This window comes from Podarcis gaigeae (genome assembly GCF_964106915.1).
Source record: "Podarcis gaigeae genome assembly, chromosome: 16".
Lineage (NCBI taxonomy): Eukaryota > Metazoa > Chordata > Lepidosauria > Squamata > Lacertidae > Podarcis > Podarcis gaigeae.
This window is the reverse complement of record NC_139693.1, coordinates 24,895,554-24,913,287: the sequence shown is the minus strand read 5'-3', so window position 1 is coordinate 24,913,287 and position 17,734 is coordinate 24,895,554. Positions and strand designations below refer to the sequence as shown.

Genomic DNA, 17,734 nt, shown 5'->3' with positions numbered 1-17,734 from the left:
CACAAAGGCATGTGGCCCTCAAGCTGAAAAAAGCTGCCAGTCCCGGGCTCTTCTTCTTTGGCAATCACTCGTAGCCGAGTAAGATTGTCTTCCATAAACACAGTTTTAACAGTGAGTCCGTAAGTGACTGTGGAGGCCAGTTCTGGATCCACACGTCCTTCCACAGTGGGGACATAGGTTTCCGGGCAGGAGTTGATCACAGTGAGGGTTTGCCAAGCGTGCCTTCCTCTTAGTTCGTTTCTCCTTTTCTTCCTGAGTTCAAGCAGTCTATGACACCTTTGATGAAGGCTGTTGGAGAACTGGAGCACTTGCAGGCCAGTGTTTCCCAATTTTCGGTGTTTATAGTACATTTTTTTAGATTTGCCTTGAGTCTTTAAACCTCTTTTGTTGACCACCAGCATTACACTTTCCATTTTTAAGTTTGGAATAGAGTAGTTGCTTTGGAAGACGATCATCAGGCATCCAAACAACCTGACCAATCCAACAAAGTTGATGTTGAAGAACCATTGCTTCGGCACTGGTGATCTTTGCTTCTTCTAGTACACTGGCATTAGTTCGCCTGTCTTCCCAAGTGATGTGTAAAAATTTTCGGAGACACCGTTGATGGAATCTTTTGAGGAGTTGGCGATGGCATTGATAAGTGGTCCAGGCTCTACAGCATCCCAAAGCCTGTGGTCCCAAATGTCTCTAGCACCTCTAGCGTGGGCCTGGTGCACTTGCAGGAAGTGGATTTTGCAGTTCAAGGGTGGAAAACCTGTGGCCATCCAGCTGCTTATTGGACTATAACTCCCATTATCCCTCTTGGCCACGCTAGCTAAGGATGATGGAAGCTGTAGTCCAACAAGATCTGGAGGGCCAGAGGTTCCCGCATCCCTCTTGTTGATGAAGAGATGTTATTGCTGTATTGCCCTGAGTGGAGCCCAGCATCTGGTAGTGACTTGGAAATTCCAATTCTTCCTAGGATCCTGTCGTCCTGGCCTTTGACATTGAGACCACCAAACTCCCTTTAAAGTTTCCTGATGCAGAAACGGACCAGATCATGATGATCTCCTACATGATTGATGGCCAGGTAAATCGGGGCAGCTGCCTCCATGGCTGGTGAGGTTGCAGAACAAGCCAGAATAAATGCCCCCCTTAAGCCATAGAAATGGAAGAGTATGTAATGGCAGGCGGCCCTGAACTTCTGGCTCCCAATTGAAGCATAGATCAGGAGGTGAATTGGGAAGGTGTTTGTGGTGGGGTGGAGGGAGAGTCTACCCTGGGTTTTGTTTTCATAGCCAGGATTTCCTACTCGGTAACATCTTAGTGAGAACTGATAAGGTAACGTTGGTTTACTCTTTGTTCCTTCAGTTAAGCAAAATTTCCCTTTCGCTTCTTTCTTACCAGGGTTACTTGATCACAAACAGAGAGATCGTTTCAGAGGATATTGAAGATTTTGAGTTTACTCCCAAACCGGAGTATGAGGGGCCTTTCTGTGTCTTTAATGAACCAGATGAGGTAGGTAGGCTTAATTTTGAAGGCCAGTTTCCCCTTAAAATCACAATACAGTGAAATCGCGGAATTCCATTGGAGTCGGAGGGTTTTGGCCACACGTTGCAGGTCCCGTTTGTTACCTTTAGCGACATGAGTGTGTTCTGCATAGCCTTCGTTTTGCTTGTAAGCCTGAAGGCAAAGACTATCTTGTTTTGTGTGTAAACCACTCAGGGAGCCCTTTTCTTCTTCTTTTGGCAGAAGAGCAGGGTACACAAATGCTGTAAATAAATATAGAAAAGGGGGGGTTCTATATATACTGCTCCCTGGTCTCCCCATCCCCTTATTTTACCCTCTCCGATCACCAGACTACATAATTTGGAAATTTGAACAAACCACCATGCAGATAAATGCACCTTTCCCAATGGTTGCAGAATGTGAGAGGTGGTGTTTGGTGGACACACATGGTACCTTTGGTTCCCTGGCAGAAAAGCTGGTCGTCATAAGAACCTAGCAGGAGAAGGGATTATTGGTTTGTTATTGTTCATATTTTTACTAGGTATTTTGTGATTTTTATATTATAATTTTATGTTGCGAGCTACGGATGAAGGGAAGTATGCACATCTAATTAACAACAACAAGCATCTGGACCACTGACAATAAATGACCTTTTAAATTTGTTTTCCTTCCTCTTATTTTAAAATCAGGCCCACCTCATTCAGAGGTGGTTTGAACATGTTCAGGAGACCAAGCCAACCATCATGGTAACCTACAACGGAGACTTCTTTGACTGGTGAGAATGGAGTGAACTCAGTTCTTGAGCCTTGTGGGTGTCCAGCTTTCTACATGTTTTAAAATTATAATGGGTTATTTTCATTTTAATGGGAAAATCATGCTTTACCTTCTGGGGAACCGAGCTGGCCAGCAAACTTGCTTGCTAACCTCCCCTCCCCCTGCAATGACCAGCTGCAGGAATTTTTTGTTGCAATGCCTAAATAGTGAGATCTGTAGAAGCTCCCTGGCTTATTTTGCTTTATCTGTCTCCAGGCCCTTTGTGGAAACCAGAGCAGCAGCTCACGGGATGAATATGCAGCAGGAGATCGGATTCCAAAAGGACAGCCAGGGGGAATACAAAGCTCCTTCGTGCATCCACATGGATTGTCTCAGGTACATGATGCCTAGCCCCGCTCACCAATCTTTTTCTTGGGGCTTAGTCTGATGGAGGTGGGAAAGGCCCAGCCTTCAGGGCACATCCAGAGAAAACAATTTGTATTTGGCACCTCGCTGCACCATGCCTTTGACTGTTGCCCCATCCGCACTCTATATTTAAAGTGATGTCGTTCCACTTCGAAGAACCTTTGCCTTCTTCGAAGAACCTCCCCCAAAGAATCCTGGGAAAAGCAATTTGCTAAGAGTGCCACTCTTCTCCTTTTGGGGTCATCCATTTGTCACTCAGAAACATGGACGTGTAGTTCCTGACAGAGACAGGAAGGATGGCAACACTGTACATGCCTCTTTTCCGCTGTCCGGCAGTTAATTTCGCACGACCGTCCCTTATTTCTGATTAATATGTGCACAAAAGCAAAGGATGCTTCATTGCTACACTTATACCCTTTGTCTATCGCTGATCTGTCCAGAACAGTACGGATCACACTAGAGACAATCCTTTCTGTTTCGTGAGTTATCTTCTCCTTTTGTTTTCCTTTGGCTGGGGTGCGTCAGGGAGAAACGCTTCAGTTGTACTTTTTTAACAAATAAATAAATAATAGTCTTTGAAAAGAAGCCTGTACTGTTTCATTTGACACAGTCCCAACTAGACATCATGTTGTGTTAACAGACAGCTTTAAGCAGCCATGGCTACACACACACACACACACACACACACACACACACACACACAACCCTGGGAACAGTAGTTTAATGTTAGGAGATCCTATTCCCCTCAGAGCTTCAGTTCCCAGAGTAGTTAACAACCAATCCCTCTATGCAGGGAACTTTTCACATCAGACCAGGTCACGGTAAGGTGTAATGAACTATCAACACGCCCCAGAAGCACCTACAGCAAACAAAAAGCATGCAAAGGTTCTTCAGCAGACATTTCATTTGGAGCAGGACATATATAGGAAGTGGCCCCAGCCTTTGACTTGTATTCCAAAGTAAGCTTAGTCTCATAATACTTCTTCCCTTCTCCATGTAAACTGGGCTGCCTCTCCCGATTCAGCAACCAATGCTGTGGCTTCTGTTGGCAGGTGGGTTAAGAGAGACAGTTACCTCCCAGTGGGAAGCCATAACTTGAAAGCAGCAGCCAAAGCGAAGCTGGGCTACGACCCCGTGGAGCTGGATCCTGAAGAGATGTGCCGGATGGCTACTGAGGAACCTCAGGTACTTCAATTACCCCTGTGCGATTCTGTTGTGTGTCTTCAACTGGGATCAGGCATGGCGGATTCCCCACAATTAACAGCAGAGGGAAAAGAGAAGGGGTACTGGAAGGAGTTCCCTTGGCCTGCTGTGCCCCTATGAGGCCCTGGCCAGAATTCACCCTCCAACATCCAGGACGATTGGATAACATGTATAGGAATTGTGCACCTGTGGTTGCAAATGTAACATATGATGCAGTGCACTCTGGAATCCCTGCAGAATCTAGAACAATTTGGCTTTCGCTGTAAAATAAAATGCTAATAGTTTGACAACCAGAGAGAGAGAGAGAAATTTCTGCTGTAGACCTAGGAATTGGAGGAGCTCTAAGGGAGGTTTCTGATGTTCAAGGCTTGCTCACAATTCCAGGCCCCTCTGCCTTTGGGCATGTGATACTCCAGAGCAATTTAGAGGGTTTATGTTCTCCACGCAGAGAATCATGGCTTTCTAGGTGCAGAATGCTAGATCTGTACATTTAGGGAGCTATTCCTTTAGGGCAATCTACTCTCCACAATCAGTTTTGTTACCTGGTAGAATGTCAAGTGCCTATAAATGATTAAACCACCAGCAGCCAACATGCATTGCACAAGCCAGCAAGGGATAGTTGGGCATCTGGACAAGAGCCTAGAGACCTGTAGGCCTGGCTAGGGCATAGCCATGAATCATACCTGCCTCTCTTGGCATTCTACTCCCTGGCTTTCTAGGCTAAAGGCAAGATCACACCAAGAGCTAGAAAAGCTGCCAGCGGAGTGTAGCAGCTATATCATAATTTGAACTTGATTTGTGGCTCACAGGCCCAAAAGCTTGATCACCAGTGGATACAGCTTCTTAAAAGGATAATAATAATAATTGTGCTATCAAATTGGCTTTCAGCGCTGACCATTTTCCATTGTTGCTTTTTTTTTTAATTGTTAACTTTTACATGCAGCCAATGATCCTTTTTTCAGTCAGCACTCCCCATATAAATCAAGCTGCTTAAATGAATATTTGCATGTAGGCAACATGCAGACCTTTTCCTTGGGTGGGGAGGAGGCCGTGTTGAACCTATGGCACCTGCTGATGTTCTCCCTGCGCTCAGATGGAGCCACGCTTGCTGGCAAGTTGCAAAATGCTTCCATGCCGCTTCCTTCCTTCCTCCAGACTCTGGCCACCTACTCAGTGTCCGACGCTGTTGCTACTTACTACATGTACATGAAATACGTCCACCCTTTCATCTTTGCTTTGTGCACCATCATCCCCATGGAGCCCGATGAAGTGAGTAGAGTGGAGCCCAAGGCTCAGTTACTTCCTTATTTTGTAAAATTTAAACACCAGTTGATTAAAAAAAAGAAAACCCAAAGCAGTTTGCAAAGAGAATAAAACAATTAAATTATTGGCAAAACAACAGAGGGCCTTCTCGGTAGTGGCGCCTGCCCATCAGATGTCAAGGAAATAAACAACTATCTGACTTTTAGAAGACATCTGAAGGCAGCCCTGTTTAGGGAAGTGTTTAAAGTCTGATGTTTTATTGTGCTTTTAATTCTGTTGGGAGCCACCCAGAGTGGCTGGGGAAACCCAGCCAGATGGGCTGGGTATAAACAATAAATTATTGTTGTTGTTGTTGTTGTTATTTATTGTAGTAAAAAAAAGCTCTATAAAACGCTTACCAGATAAAATCAGCAATAAACTATAAACAGATTAAGAGATACATCAACATTCTACATGTCTGAGAAAGCTTGTCTGCACAAAAATGTTTTTAGTAATCACCAAAAGGAGTACAGTGAAGGTCTCTACTAATCACTATATGTGGCCCCTTGGTTGTTCCAAGATTCCACTGTGAGACAGATGTTTTTAGTCTTTCAGGTTGGCCTGGGCAATTTATCAATATTTCGCCCAGGACCGGTATGAGGAACAGCCGGCGATGTCAGCTTCACTCAGCGGTGTATCACGGGTGAAATCGCCACCCTTCCCAAGCCCCTCTGCTAGCAGCGTCTGCTAGAGTTCCTTCCTTCCATCAGCGCTGCTAGAAGAGGATCTCAGGGGTGGTGGCGGTTTCACCCGCAATACACCTCTGAGTGAAACTGCCATCACACTCTGCCCCTCATACGATGCAGAGGGAGAAACAAGCTGTGTCAGCGAGGCAACAGTACAACTTGTTCCTCCCTCTGCATCTTTGAACTGCTCGACTTAGGAGTGTGCAGCTGCCCTTACCCCAGCCGAACAGTTAAAGGAGCCCCCAGCCCAGTGCTGGCTCCTGTGAGCCGGCGGTGGGGTGGGAGCTCTGTGAAACTGCTCAGCCAAGAGGAGCGTGGTTGGCACTCCCTGCAGCAAGCAGTTAAAGGAGCCCTGAGGCTGTGCCCACTCGCCCGTGAGTGGCAGAAGCGCCGGGGCTGACTCACCTGCAGAGCGGGAACCTTCCCAATCCCCAGCTGAGCTGCGCAAACAAGCTGCATTGTCCAAGTCCATGAGGGCCTGTGTGAAACCACCTCAGTTCTCGAGGTGAGAGCTGGGGCAGTTTCACCAGGTGCCTCACAGCCAGAGGCCGATGCAGCTTGTTTTTCCAACATCATGGTACAGTGGTAAGAACTTAATTCGTTCTGGAGGTCCATTCTTAACCTGAAACTGTCCATAACCTGAGGTAGCACTTTAGCTAATGGGGCCTGCCGCCGCACAATTTCTGTTCTCATCCTGAAGCAAATTTCTTAACCCGAGGTACTATTTCTGGGTTAGTGGAGTCTGTAACCTGAAGCGTCTGTAACCCGAGGTACCACTGGATATCGCCAAACCGATATCTTTGGCTGGCGATACACTGCAATGTTTAAAAGCTGTTATCTCCCAGCCCTACTTTCAGGTACCTGAAAGCTCTCTGGCTTGATTTCCCCCCTCCCCTGCGAAAGACTATATTCCCCCTCTCTAAGTTCCCTTTTGCCACCGGCCCTCATCTCTCTCCCTGCAGGTGTTGCGAAAGGGCTCAGGGACACTGTGTGAGGCGCTGCTGATGGTCCAGGCCTATCACGCCAACATCATCTTCCCCAACAAGCAAGAGCAGGAGTTCAACAAGCTCACCGAGGATGGGCACGTGCTGGACTCGGAGACCTACGTCGGGGGGCATGTGGAGGCCCTGGAGTCGGGGGTCTTTCGCAGTGACATCCCCTGCCGCTTCAAGATGGTACGAGTCCCGCCCTGGAAGGAGACTTCTTGAAAGCTCATGGGGGGCGGTAGGGGGTGCCAGGATAAATCCCCGCCCCGCCCCCTGTGCTTGCCAGACATAAAGCGGGTAGCTACAACAAAGTCCAAATTGTCCCCCCAAAAAGAGAAGTGCCTGACCCCATGAGGCTGGTGATAGAACATCTGCTTTGCATGCAGAAGGTTCCAGGTTCAATCCACAGCATTTCCAGGTAAGACCCAAGAAGAGACCTCTGGATCAGGCCCATCTAGTCCAGCATCCTGTTCTCGCAGTGGCCAACCATTGGGAAGCCCAAAAGAATTTGAGTGCAAGAGTAACTCCTCTGCTGGTGATTCTTCCTGGCAACTGATCTTCCAGAGGGAGGGAGCACACTTCCCTGTAGCTGGTGGCCAACAAAGGCTGCTGGAGGAAGAGCTACGACCCGATCTTGTGGATTACAAAGAGCATAAGACCTTCCTTTGCAGATTTGTTTCCGCCTGCCCCATGTGGCGCCATATTCCTCCGGTGATTTCAACTGCACTGTCTTTGCCTGGGGAGAATCCTTGGTGAAAATTTGTCACACTCATGCCCTTCCCTCCCACCCCGGTTGTGTCTCTTAGAACCCTGCTGCCTTCGACTTCCTTTTGCAGCGTGTGGAGAAGACTCTGCGCCACGCCATTGAGGAAGAGGAGGGAATACCCCTTGACCAAGTGACCAACTTCCAGGAGGTAACCTTGTAGGCCAAACAGCAGTGTCTGCATAGGAGGAGGCAGCAGTAGCAATGGAGTTGTTATTGTCCTGACACAGCTCCTTCACTCTAGTTTCTGTTCATTTTAAGCATCTAGCTCCCCCCAGTCCCCAGGTTATTTTGGCTGTTCCTTCTTTTCCCCTGCTTCAACCCTTTGCTTCCCCAACCCCTTAGCCTTGGCCACCAATCTGCTGCTATTTACTACATTGAACTGTCCTGGGGGCAACTTGTGGCCTACGAAAGGCACAGTCCTGGTATATGTGTGGTGTAGGGATGCAGGTGGTGCTGTGGTCTAAACCACTGAGCCTCTTGGGCTTACTGATCAGAAGGTCGGCGGTTCAAATCCCTGCAACAGGGTGAGCTCCCGTTGCTCTTTCCCAGCTCCTGCCAACCTAGCAGTTCAAAAGCACACCAGTGCAAGTAGATAAATGGGTATCGCTGCCGTGGGAAGGTAAACGGTGTTTCCGTGCACTCTGGTTTCCGTCATGGTGTCCTGTTGCGCCAGAAGCAATTTAGTCATGCTGGCCACATGACCCGGAAAGCTGTCTGCAGACAAACGCTGGCTCCCTCGGCCCGAAAGCCAGATGAGCACCACAACCCTATAGTCGCCTTTGACTGCACTTTACCATCTAGGTATCCTTTACCTTACCTTACATGTGGTGTTCTTTTGCCGGGCTCTATTGCATTCCGAAGAGCATGCTAAAGCATTGCTCTCCTAGGCAAAAAACAACAACCCACCTTATCCTCTTGCCTGCTTTCCACTGCTTCCTCTGGACCACAGGTTTGCGATGAAATCAAAGTCAAGTTGAACTCCCTGAAGGAAGTCCCCAACAGGATTGAATGTCCTCTGATATACCACCTGGATGTGGGGGCCATGTACCCGAATATCATCCTAACCAACCGGCTTCAGGTGAGTGAGGAGTTTGAGCTCCTTGGCATTGGGTACTAAAGTCTAAATCTCTGCTGTAAGAACTGTGGCCTCTTAGACTTAAATCTGCAGCCCTCTGGATGCTCTTGGGCTCCCAACTCCCAAAGCCCCAACTAGCCCTGCCCAGTGGTCAGGGATTTGATTTAATATTTCTATTCCGCTTTTCCAACGGCCAATGTTGAGCTCAAAAGTGGCTAGCAATAAGCACAGTAGCATTAAAAAACAAGCATTGCAATCACTATGGTATCAGACACAACAAGTTAAGATTTTGGAGTGCTATTTCAGTTTGGGATTTTGGGGGTGGGTGGAGGGATGCTGTCTTTCTCTTTGGGAGAATCAGAGTGTGATTTATAACTCGTACTATAAGAAAGCTCAACAACATTGTCTTCTTAATAAGAGACAATATATATGGAAGTTTCCCTGTGCCGGAAATGGCCTCCCAGTTTGGGGTATGCACTCCAGGCAACCTCTTCCCCAATCTCCTTCACAAAGAGTTGCTGCCTCTCTAGCAACAAGGATAGTAGTAGCAGTAGTAAACCTTTTATTGGCATCACATACAACATCCAGAACAAATCAATACAGAATTACCCACTTCCCCAGTGGCACAAAACATTTGCTAAAAGAAAGGAGGCAGAGCAGTCTATCGTCACATCTCTTGGAATAGAGGGAAAAGGCCAGTGTTGCAATGTTCTCCCTAGTAAGAGACTGCTGAATAATTATTATATTACTACTACTACTACTTCTACTACTACTATCATTATTATATAATTTATACCCTGCCCATCTGGCTGGGTTTCACCAGCCAGTCTGGGCGTCTCTCAACAGAATATTAAAAATACGATCAAACATAAAAAACTTCCCTAAACAGGGCTGCCTTCAGATGTCTTCTAAAAGTCAGATAGTTGTTTATTTCCTTGACATCTGATGGGAGGGCATTCCTCAAGGCAGACACCACTACCGAGAAGGCCCTCTGCCTGGTTCCCTGCAACCTCACTTCTCACAGGGAGGGAATCACCAGAAGGCCCTCGGAGCTGGACCTCAGTGTCCGGGCTGAACGATGGGGGTGGAGGTGCTCCTCCAGGTATACTGGGTTGAGGCCATTTAGGGCTTTAAAGGTCAGCACCAACCCTTTGAATTGTGCTTGGAAACGTACTGGGAGCCAATGTAGGTCTTTCAGGACTGGTGCTATATGGTCTCGGTGGCCACTCCTGGTCACCAGTATGGCTGCCACATTCTGGATTAGTTGTAGTTTGAGTCACCTTCAAAGGTAGCCCCACATAGAGTGCATTGCAATAGTCCAAGCGGGAGATAACCAGAGCATATGAATAGATGGTTGGTGGTTGCTCTTTTCTTGCTTGGGAGTATGCAGCGCAGGAGGGGAGGGCTGGAATAGAGCTCTCTGTCCTCTGCTGCCCATAGTATCTGTTTGAGTTCGAAACACAGGTGCAGCAGGGCTTCGGCACACACAGTATACATCAGGGAGGCTCACCTGGCACCTGCCTTACATATCTTTAGGCACCAGGCCAAAACATTCCTCTTTTCCTTTTAAACTGAGGGTTTCTGTTAGTTGTTATGGTACATACGTTTGTTTTTATATTTAAACTGAACTTCAGCTGAAGGATGGTATAGAAATTTAATAATTGAGACTTAACAATCACGCAAAAGCATCCTGGGTCCTGGGTCTACCTGCTGCTTTCCTAGAGGCAGGATCCAACCTTGCCTGGCCTAAAAACTTACTTTTATTTATTTAAATGTTCTTGTGCCTTTATTCGCTCCCCCTCTGCTTTGCTTCCCACCCTTCAGCCCTCGGCGATGGTGAACGAGGCCACGTGCGCCGCCTGCGACTTCAACAAACCAGGCGCCAACTGTCAGCGGCGGATGACCTGGCAGTGGAGAGGAGAATTCAGTGAGTCTTTTCCCTTCTGCTGACTCGTATGCAACTTGGCGCGGTTCCCCTGCTGTGTATAAAACCCCCTCTCGCAGTCTGGAGTGATTGTCAGCTGGGTTGTTTCCTCTCCCACCCCCCCTTTCTCTTTTCCCCTTGCAGTGCCCGCGAGCCGCAGCGAGTACCATCGCATCCAGCAACAGCTGGAGTCGGAGAAGTTCCCCCCTCTCTTCCCAGATGGACCGCCCCGGGTGTTTCATGAGCTGTCCCGGGAGGAGCAAGCGAAATACGAGAAGAAGCGCTTGGCAGGTGAGGGCAAACCTTCTTTTTCTTCTTCCTTTTTGAAATCATTTTTATTTGAATGTATATCCATATATAGAGATGGCTTGAATCTCGCGACTTCCCCCCACCCCCTCCACGGTTCCTATTATCAACTGCATATTATTCCATACTCTATATTTTCTATCAATCCAAATTATCCATGGTATTTGTTGCATTACAAGTGGGATTAAAATCCTGCTATTGTTTCCATCTGCTTGCGGTGGTCTCCTAAATAAATTATACAAAAATTTCCCATTCTTTTTTAAAGTTTTTGTCCTCTTGGTTCCTGAGTTTTCCAATCAGTTTTACCATTTCTGCATAGTCCAACAGCTTGGTTTGCCATTCCTCTCTGGTAGGGACTTTGTCTTCCATCTCTGAGCTAATAAGAGAGCAAACCTTTTTCCGCACCACAGTAGAGCTTGTACATGGTTACGGCTTGGGGTGTCTCGAAGCTTTTATTTTCTTGGATTCAGCCCCTACCTTTTCCCTGCTATGCCCTTTAGCGCTAGAGGACTTAGGGTCTGGGGTCAGCTGCCAAGCCCAAACCAGAGCTTTTTCTAGCGGTGAGCAGAGAACATGTTACTACAGTGGAACCTTGGTTCCCGAACTTAATCCATTCCGGGAGGCCGTTCAACTCCCAAAACGGTTTGGGAACCAAGGCGCAGCTTCCAATTGGCTGCAGGAGCTTCCAAAGAACATTCGAAAACCGAAACAATCACTTCTGATTTTCCATCATTCGGGAGCCAGAACATTCAGTTCCCAAGGCGTTTGGGAGCCAAGGTTCCACTGTATTAGTACATAAAGCCCTTAACAGTTTGGGACCAATTTGTCACCTTACCCCCATATATTATGCCCACTCGACTGCTTTGATCTCCAGAACTGGCACTGTTACAGGTGCCACATAATACTCCTGCATTTGTAAGAAATCAGTCTTTCGGTGTGGAAGCAGCAACACTTTGGAACTCCCTGCCTATTGACGTCAGGCGGGTGCCTTGGCTACACTCTTTTTATCACCTACTGGGCACATTTTTGTTTAGGCACAGCCCATCCAGACATATAGAATGTTGACATGGGTTTTAATCTGTTTTCACTTAATTGATTTTCATTGTTTTAGCTATTTTTTTCTTACTGAAAATTTAATTTATAAAATTCTTTTTGCAAACTGAGGTGCGTGTTTTTTAAACTATCAAGTAGCATAGAAACATTTTGAAATGAAATAAGTTTGGGAAGTGTTGAACGTTCCAGAATAAATTGCTGCCACACCTCTTGCCCAGATTACTGCCGCAAAGCCTACAAGAAAATCCACGTGACAAAGGTTGAGGAGCGTGTCACCACCATCTGCCAGCGGGAAAACTCCTTCTATGTGGACACTGTGCGGGCCTTTCGCGACCGCCGCTACGAGTTCAAGGGGCTGCATAAGGTGCTTTTTATTTTGTCAGATTTGCGATAGCGCAGCAAAATGGTGTGTTTCTAAAGGTGTTCATGATGATCTTTACGTTCATAAAGCGATGAGATGCAGACAGGCATTTATAGCCAGGCTGATCTCTCCTTTCTGGTGGGTGCTGAAAGGGGATGCTGTGGTTCCTGGGGCCAGAATGCTTGAATAGAAATTCTGAATGTTGAGTGGTATATAAATACTGTAAATGAATTTAATAAAAAAGCATTGATTTATATCAAGTTTTCAACATACTCATAGATTTAACAGACAAATTATTGTATATTAGTTGATTACTAGATACACACAAAATGTTTCTATTTGCAGCTAAGCAGAGCCAAAAAGCTCTGGGCATGCAATCCATGTGTCTACTGTAATATACAGAAGCTTTTGTCAACATGGGTTTACAGGGGGTGGGGGAGACAGACATCCAAGGAAAGGGATGTGGAAGGAAAAGACAGAGGATGGAGACCAGCTGGAGCAAAAGTAGACAATAGCCCACGGCTTGCTTGAGTCACAGCCCTTTTCCTCTGCCTTTCCCAGGTGTGGAAGAAGAAGCTGGCTGCCGCCATGGAATCGGGTGATGCCTCGGAAGCGAAGCGCTGCAAGAACATGGAGATCTTGTACGACTCCCTGCAGCTGGCACACAAGTGCATCCTCAACTCCTTTTACGGATACGTCATGCGCAAAGGGTGAGGGGGGGACCAAAGAGTGGCTGCTGCTGGATCTTTAAATGGCCCTTTAAAAATCTGCCCCTGCCTCGGCTCCCAGTTGGTGCAGTTTCTGGGCCTTTAAATGTTCAATATTAAGACAGAGAACTAAATCCTAGTACAATTAAATGAAGCATTTCCTCCTATACACATAAAAATGTAAGGCTGTCATCATGCAGCCCCCACTGGAGGATTTGTAGTTCTGCATCACAGTCCTGGATTTGCATCAAGCCAGGGAGGGGAGCAAAAGAGAGAAGATGGGTTTTAAGCAACAGCAGACATTTGAATGAAGCAGGGTTGGAGGGACACTGAGGAGCAGTGAGCATGTGGGGCACTTGGATGAGGTGTGAAGGGAGGGGGTGGGATTGGCAAGCAATGTGAGCAGGGGGAAGCAGCCCCCCTAACACATAAATACTGCAGCTCCTTGACCAGGAGACCTGGCCGCATCTTTAGCAGATCGGTCCTCAAGCCAAGTTTACAATAATTAGGTCGCTCAAGCCTTGTTTGCAAAGCAGCTGACCCAGAGCGGCTCTTCCTGTTCTCACTAGTCCTCTCCCCTATGCAGAGCTCGGTGGTACTCCATGGAAATGGCCGGCATTGTCTGCTTCACTGGCGCCAACATCATCACACAGGCCAGGGAGCTTATAGAGCAAATTGGGTGAGTACTTGAATGGTGGCTGGCTGCGGCAGCTGGAGGCGAGGAGATTCTGAGCTTGGATGTTGTGTGCCTGTTGCCCGAAGGTGGTTTGCTCCTTCTTCATGGATGACGGTGCTTTTCCTATGGTTTTGTTTTGTGTTTTGTTATGGTGTGTTGCCCAGGGCTCCTTTAAGAGGAAGGTTGTTATGTGTAAACACCGAAAAGAAAAGGAAAAAAATTGACGCAAAGATGAGTTGTCCCGCTCCGGATCTCTTCTGTCTCTAACCACATGGAGCTGGACTCAAAGGCACACTGCCCCATGGTCTGCTCCTTACTGTCTTGGCCCAGAAAAAGAAGCAGGTCTCTTAAGCAACTCAGAGAGCCAGGGATGAAGACCCGCTGTGTGTCTCTGCAGACAGTTGCTTTTGTAAACTTCATCAGCTTTCGTAAGAACAAATGAGCCTGCTAGATCAAGCCAATGGCCCATCTAGTCCAGCATCCTGTTCTCGCAGTGGTTGATTGATGCCTGTAGGAAACCCTCAGGCAGGACCCGAGCACATAATAATAAATGATGATGATGATGTATACCCCGACCATCTGGCTGGGTTTCCCCAGCCACTCTGCACACCTCTCCACAGAATATGAATAATAATGATAATAAAGCGATAAAACATGAAACATTATAAAACTTCCCTAAACAGGGCTGCCTTCAGATGTCTTCTAAAAGCCAGATAGTTGTTTATTTCCTTGACATCTGATGGGAAGGTGTTCCACAGGGCAGGTGCCACTACTGAGAAGGCCTTCTGCCTGGTTCCCTGTAACCTCACTTCTTGCAGTGAGGGAACAGCCAGAAGGCCCTCAGAGCTGGACCTCAGTGATGCTGTCTGAGCGATGGGCATGGAGACACACTTTTCCCATCCTGTGGTTCTCTGCAACTGGTATTAGGAATCATTTGCTGTCTCTGACCATGGAGGCAGAGCAAATAGCCATCATGACTAGTAGTTATCCATAGTCCTCCATCAATTTGTCCAAACCTCTTTTAAAGCCATCCAAGTTGGTGGCCATAGTTTAACTATGCACTGTGTGAAAAACTCTTTTCTTCTGTCTGTCCCGAACCTTCCAACAATAAGCTTTCTCGGATGACCACAAGTTCGAATGTTACGGGAGGGATAAAAGCGTTTCTTTATCCGCTTTCTCTCCTCGCCGTGCATAGTTTTATAAATCGCTACATCTTTCTCGATTTTTCTCTTAAACTGAAAAGCTCCGATTGCTGCAACCATTCCTCATAAGGTGGTTGCTTTTGCAGAGTGCCCTCTGGGCTCCCATATGGAAACACCTCTCCCATTTTCCCCTTTCCCAGGAGGCCGCTGGAGCTGGACACAGACGGGATCTGGTGTGTGCTTCCAAACAGCTTCCCGGAAAACTTTGTCATCAAATCATCCCACGCCAAGAAGCCCAAGGTGACAATCTCCTATCCGGGTGCTATGCTGAACATCATGGTGAAGGTAAGGAGCCTCAAGCCTTTATCTTCAGCAGGAGTTGGGGGCAAGTCGAATCGACAGGATTTGGGAGTGGGGGGGGGGGTCTTCCATAAAGACAGTCTGGAAACAGGGCACAGAAACAATAGGTATGTTTGACATTTAGCTTCCCCCCTGCAGGGATTACATCATATATAGCTTCCTTCCAGCCCTCCCGTTAAATTGTTCTGGGGTGCAGAATAAGCCTGCAAGGCCGAAACACCCAGCGTGTGTGTCACTTACTTGCAGGAAGGGTTTACGAATGATCAGTACCAGGAGCTGGTGGACCCGGCCTCGCTCTCCTATGTTTCCCGCCCAGAGAACAGCATCTTCTTTGAAGTGGACGGCCCGTACCTGGCCATGATTCTCCCTGCCTCCAAGGAAGAGGGCAAGAAGCTGAAGAAAAGGTGAGGTCTGGGGAGGCAGCACCTCCTCGGCTCAGCTAAACCTGGAAGATGGCAGGACTTGAAACATCACTGCGAGATCCTTAATAGATGTGCATTTTCAGAACCCCCTCCATTCTAGTTGTAAGAAGCCCTGGAGGCTGGTCCAGTAGGGCAAAGGAGACGCTGCCCCACCTGTAGTCCAAAATATCTGGAGGGCAACAGATAGCAGAGGCATTGGGACGAAATGGCCACTGACCCATCAACCTCACTCAGCCCCCACCTGCCTTTTTTACTTACAACCAGCCCCAGGGCATAGACTGGCTGTGGCAAGCTTCCTCCTCCTCCCTTTCAGTGTTGCCCCTTGTAGAACTCAGCGGGGGGGAGGAGGCGGACAGAACTAGTCTTAGTTGCCTCTGCCTCTCATTGCCTGTGGCGCCACCTGCTGTTGGGCTCCTTGCTTTCTGCCCTATCAGTCCCAATGGGCACAAGACACCACTGGTAAAAAGGTGGGGGGTGTTACAGGAAAGAGAAGACACAGGAGAGGGAAGGTGCCAACCATGCACAGGCTGACTATTTTGCTCCACGCCAGGTACGCCGTGTTCAACGAGGACGGCTCCCTCGCCGAGCTGAAGGGGTTTGAGGTGAAACGGCGGGGAGAGCTGCAGCTGGTCAAGATCTTCCAGTCGTCCGTCTTTGAGGCCTTCCTGAAAGGCACCACTTTGGAAGAGGTTTATGCCTCCGTCGCCAAAGTGGCCGACTACTGGCTGGATGTGCTCTACAGCAAGGTGGGTTGAGGCTCCAAGGTGAGTCTTCTGGCTTTCCTGGGACGGTATGGTCAAATCTCTCCACAGTGGGCATTTGGTGATGAAGATAATGGGGAATTGGTGGCCAGTTAAGGGCAGAACCCCCTGTTGACAAGAAGACGGGGTTCCTGTTGCTGCTGTAAAGTCCTCTTCTCCCCTTCCACACACGGGCATCTCCAAGGCTTCCTGCGGCCTTCAGAAGCTTTTAGTGCGGCCAACATGGGATGCTGAGTTGCCCTGCCTCCAAAGTGGTCCAGGAGGGGAATGTGGCTGGCACATGCAAGCGTTCCTTTCTCTCTTTTTTTCCAGGCTGCCAATATGCCTGACTCGGAGTTGTTTGAGCTTATCTCTGAGAACCGGTCCATGTCTCGCAAACTGGAGGATTATGGGGAGCAAAAATCCACCTCCATCAGCACCGCTAAGCGCCTGGCTGAGTTCCTGGGGGATCAGATGGTGAAGGATGCTGGTCTGAGCTGCCGGTTTATCATTTCTAAGAAGCCAGAAGGATCCCCAGTCACAGAGAGGTATATATATCGATCAGAGGGGCACAAGTATTCCACAATGCCGGGCCGTTGACGCGAAAGGCTCAGTTTCTTGTTGCTGTGAAATGAGCCTCACCAACTCAAGGAATGACCAAATTGGCAGATGATTTTGGCTGTTGAACTGGAGTAGACGAGTTCAGCTGGTACACTGGACCTAAGTTGTTCTGGGCTCTGTAACCTAACGCAAGGACCTTGAAGCTGGCAGATGGGCCACAAATGCAGATGTTGTAATTTTTATTTATTAAATTTCTATAACACCCTTCATGCGAGGAGCACAGGGCAGTTTATGAAAACACAAAATGCATAACAGAGTAAAAAGCAGAAATGATAACAACCCCACTTTCGTTCCAACAAAATGTTGCATACCGTTGGCCAGATTCTGCACCAGCTAGTAATTACACTTTACAGAATTGTGTGGAAATTGCCCCAGATCATTTGACTCTCCACCCCCATCGTTTTGCCCCAGACACTGAGGTCCAGCTCCGAGGGCCTTCTGGTGCTTCTCTCCCTGCGAGAAATGTGGTTACAGGGAACTAGACCTGCTACAGCATTAACCCTTTCCATAGTATTATGGATGCACCATTCCCACACTTCAAAAACAGGATCAAGGACAGCTCTACATAAATGCATTGCCGTCATACAGCCTTAAAAGCCCATGGACTGCAGTGGCCAGGCTATCGCTGCCCAGGAACAGCCATAGCTGGCAAACCAGGCACAGCTGCTAAAAGTTCATTCTACTCAGAGTAAACTGGTTTAAAGTACAGTCGTACCTTGGATCTTGAATGCCTTGGT

The 17,734-nt window shown here is 47.8% G+C and overlaps 1 protein-coding gene across 1 annotated transcript in view; it reads left to right on the top strand.

Annotated features, from left to right (window-relative positions):
- The window catches only part of POLE (DNA polymerase epsilon, catalytic subunit), a 79,919-nt gene that overhangs the window by 34,423 nt on the left and 27,762 nt on the right, over window positions 1-17,734 (top strand). The window contains exons 11-28 of the mRNA XM_083716752.1: window positions 962-1,069; window positions 1,387-1,497; window positions 2,178-2,263; window positions 2,518-2,637; window positions 3,720-3,852; window positions 5,026-5,139; window positions 6,821-7,033; window positions 7,651-7,758; window positions 8,560-8,688; window positions 10,510-10,612; window positions 10,754-10,900; window positions 12,187-12,332; window positions 12,891-13,039; window positions 13,623-13,715; window positions 15,055-15,199; window positions 15,461-15,618; window positions 16,187-16,382; window positions 16,710-16,924. Coding sequence (XP_083572878.1) covers window positions 962-1,069; window positions 1,387-1,497; window positions 2,178-2,263; window positions 2,518-2,637; window positions 3,720-3,852; window positions 5,026-5,139; window positions 6,821-7,033; window positions 7,651-7,758; window positions 8,560-8,688; window positions 10,510-10,612; window positions 10,754-10,900; window positions 12,187-12,332; window positions 12,891-13,039; window positions 13,623-13,715; window positions 15,055-15,199; window positions 15,461-15,618; window positions 16,187-16,382; window positions 16,710-16,924 — 2,474 coding nt within the window. The remainder of the gene's footprint in view (window positions 1-961; window positions 1,070-1,386; window positions 1,498-2,177; window positions 2,264-2,517; window positions 2,638-3,719; window positions 3,853-5,025; window positions 5,140-6,820; window positions 7,034-7,650; window positions 7,759-8,559; window positions 8,689-10,509; window positions 10,613-10,753; window positions 10,901-12,186; window positions 12,333-12,890; window positions 13,040-13,622; window positions 13,716-15,054; window positions 15,200-15,460; window positions 15,619-16,186; window positions 16,383-16,709; window positions 16,925-17,734) is intronic.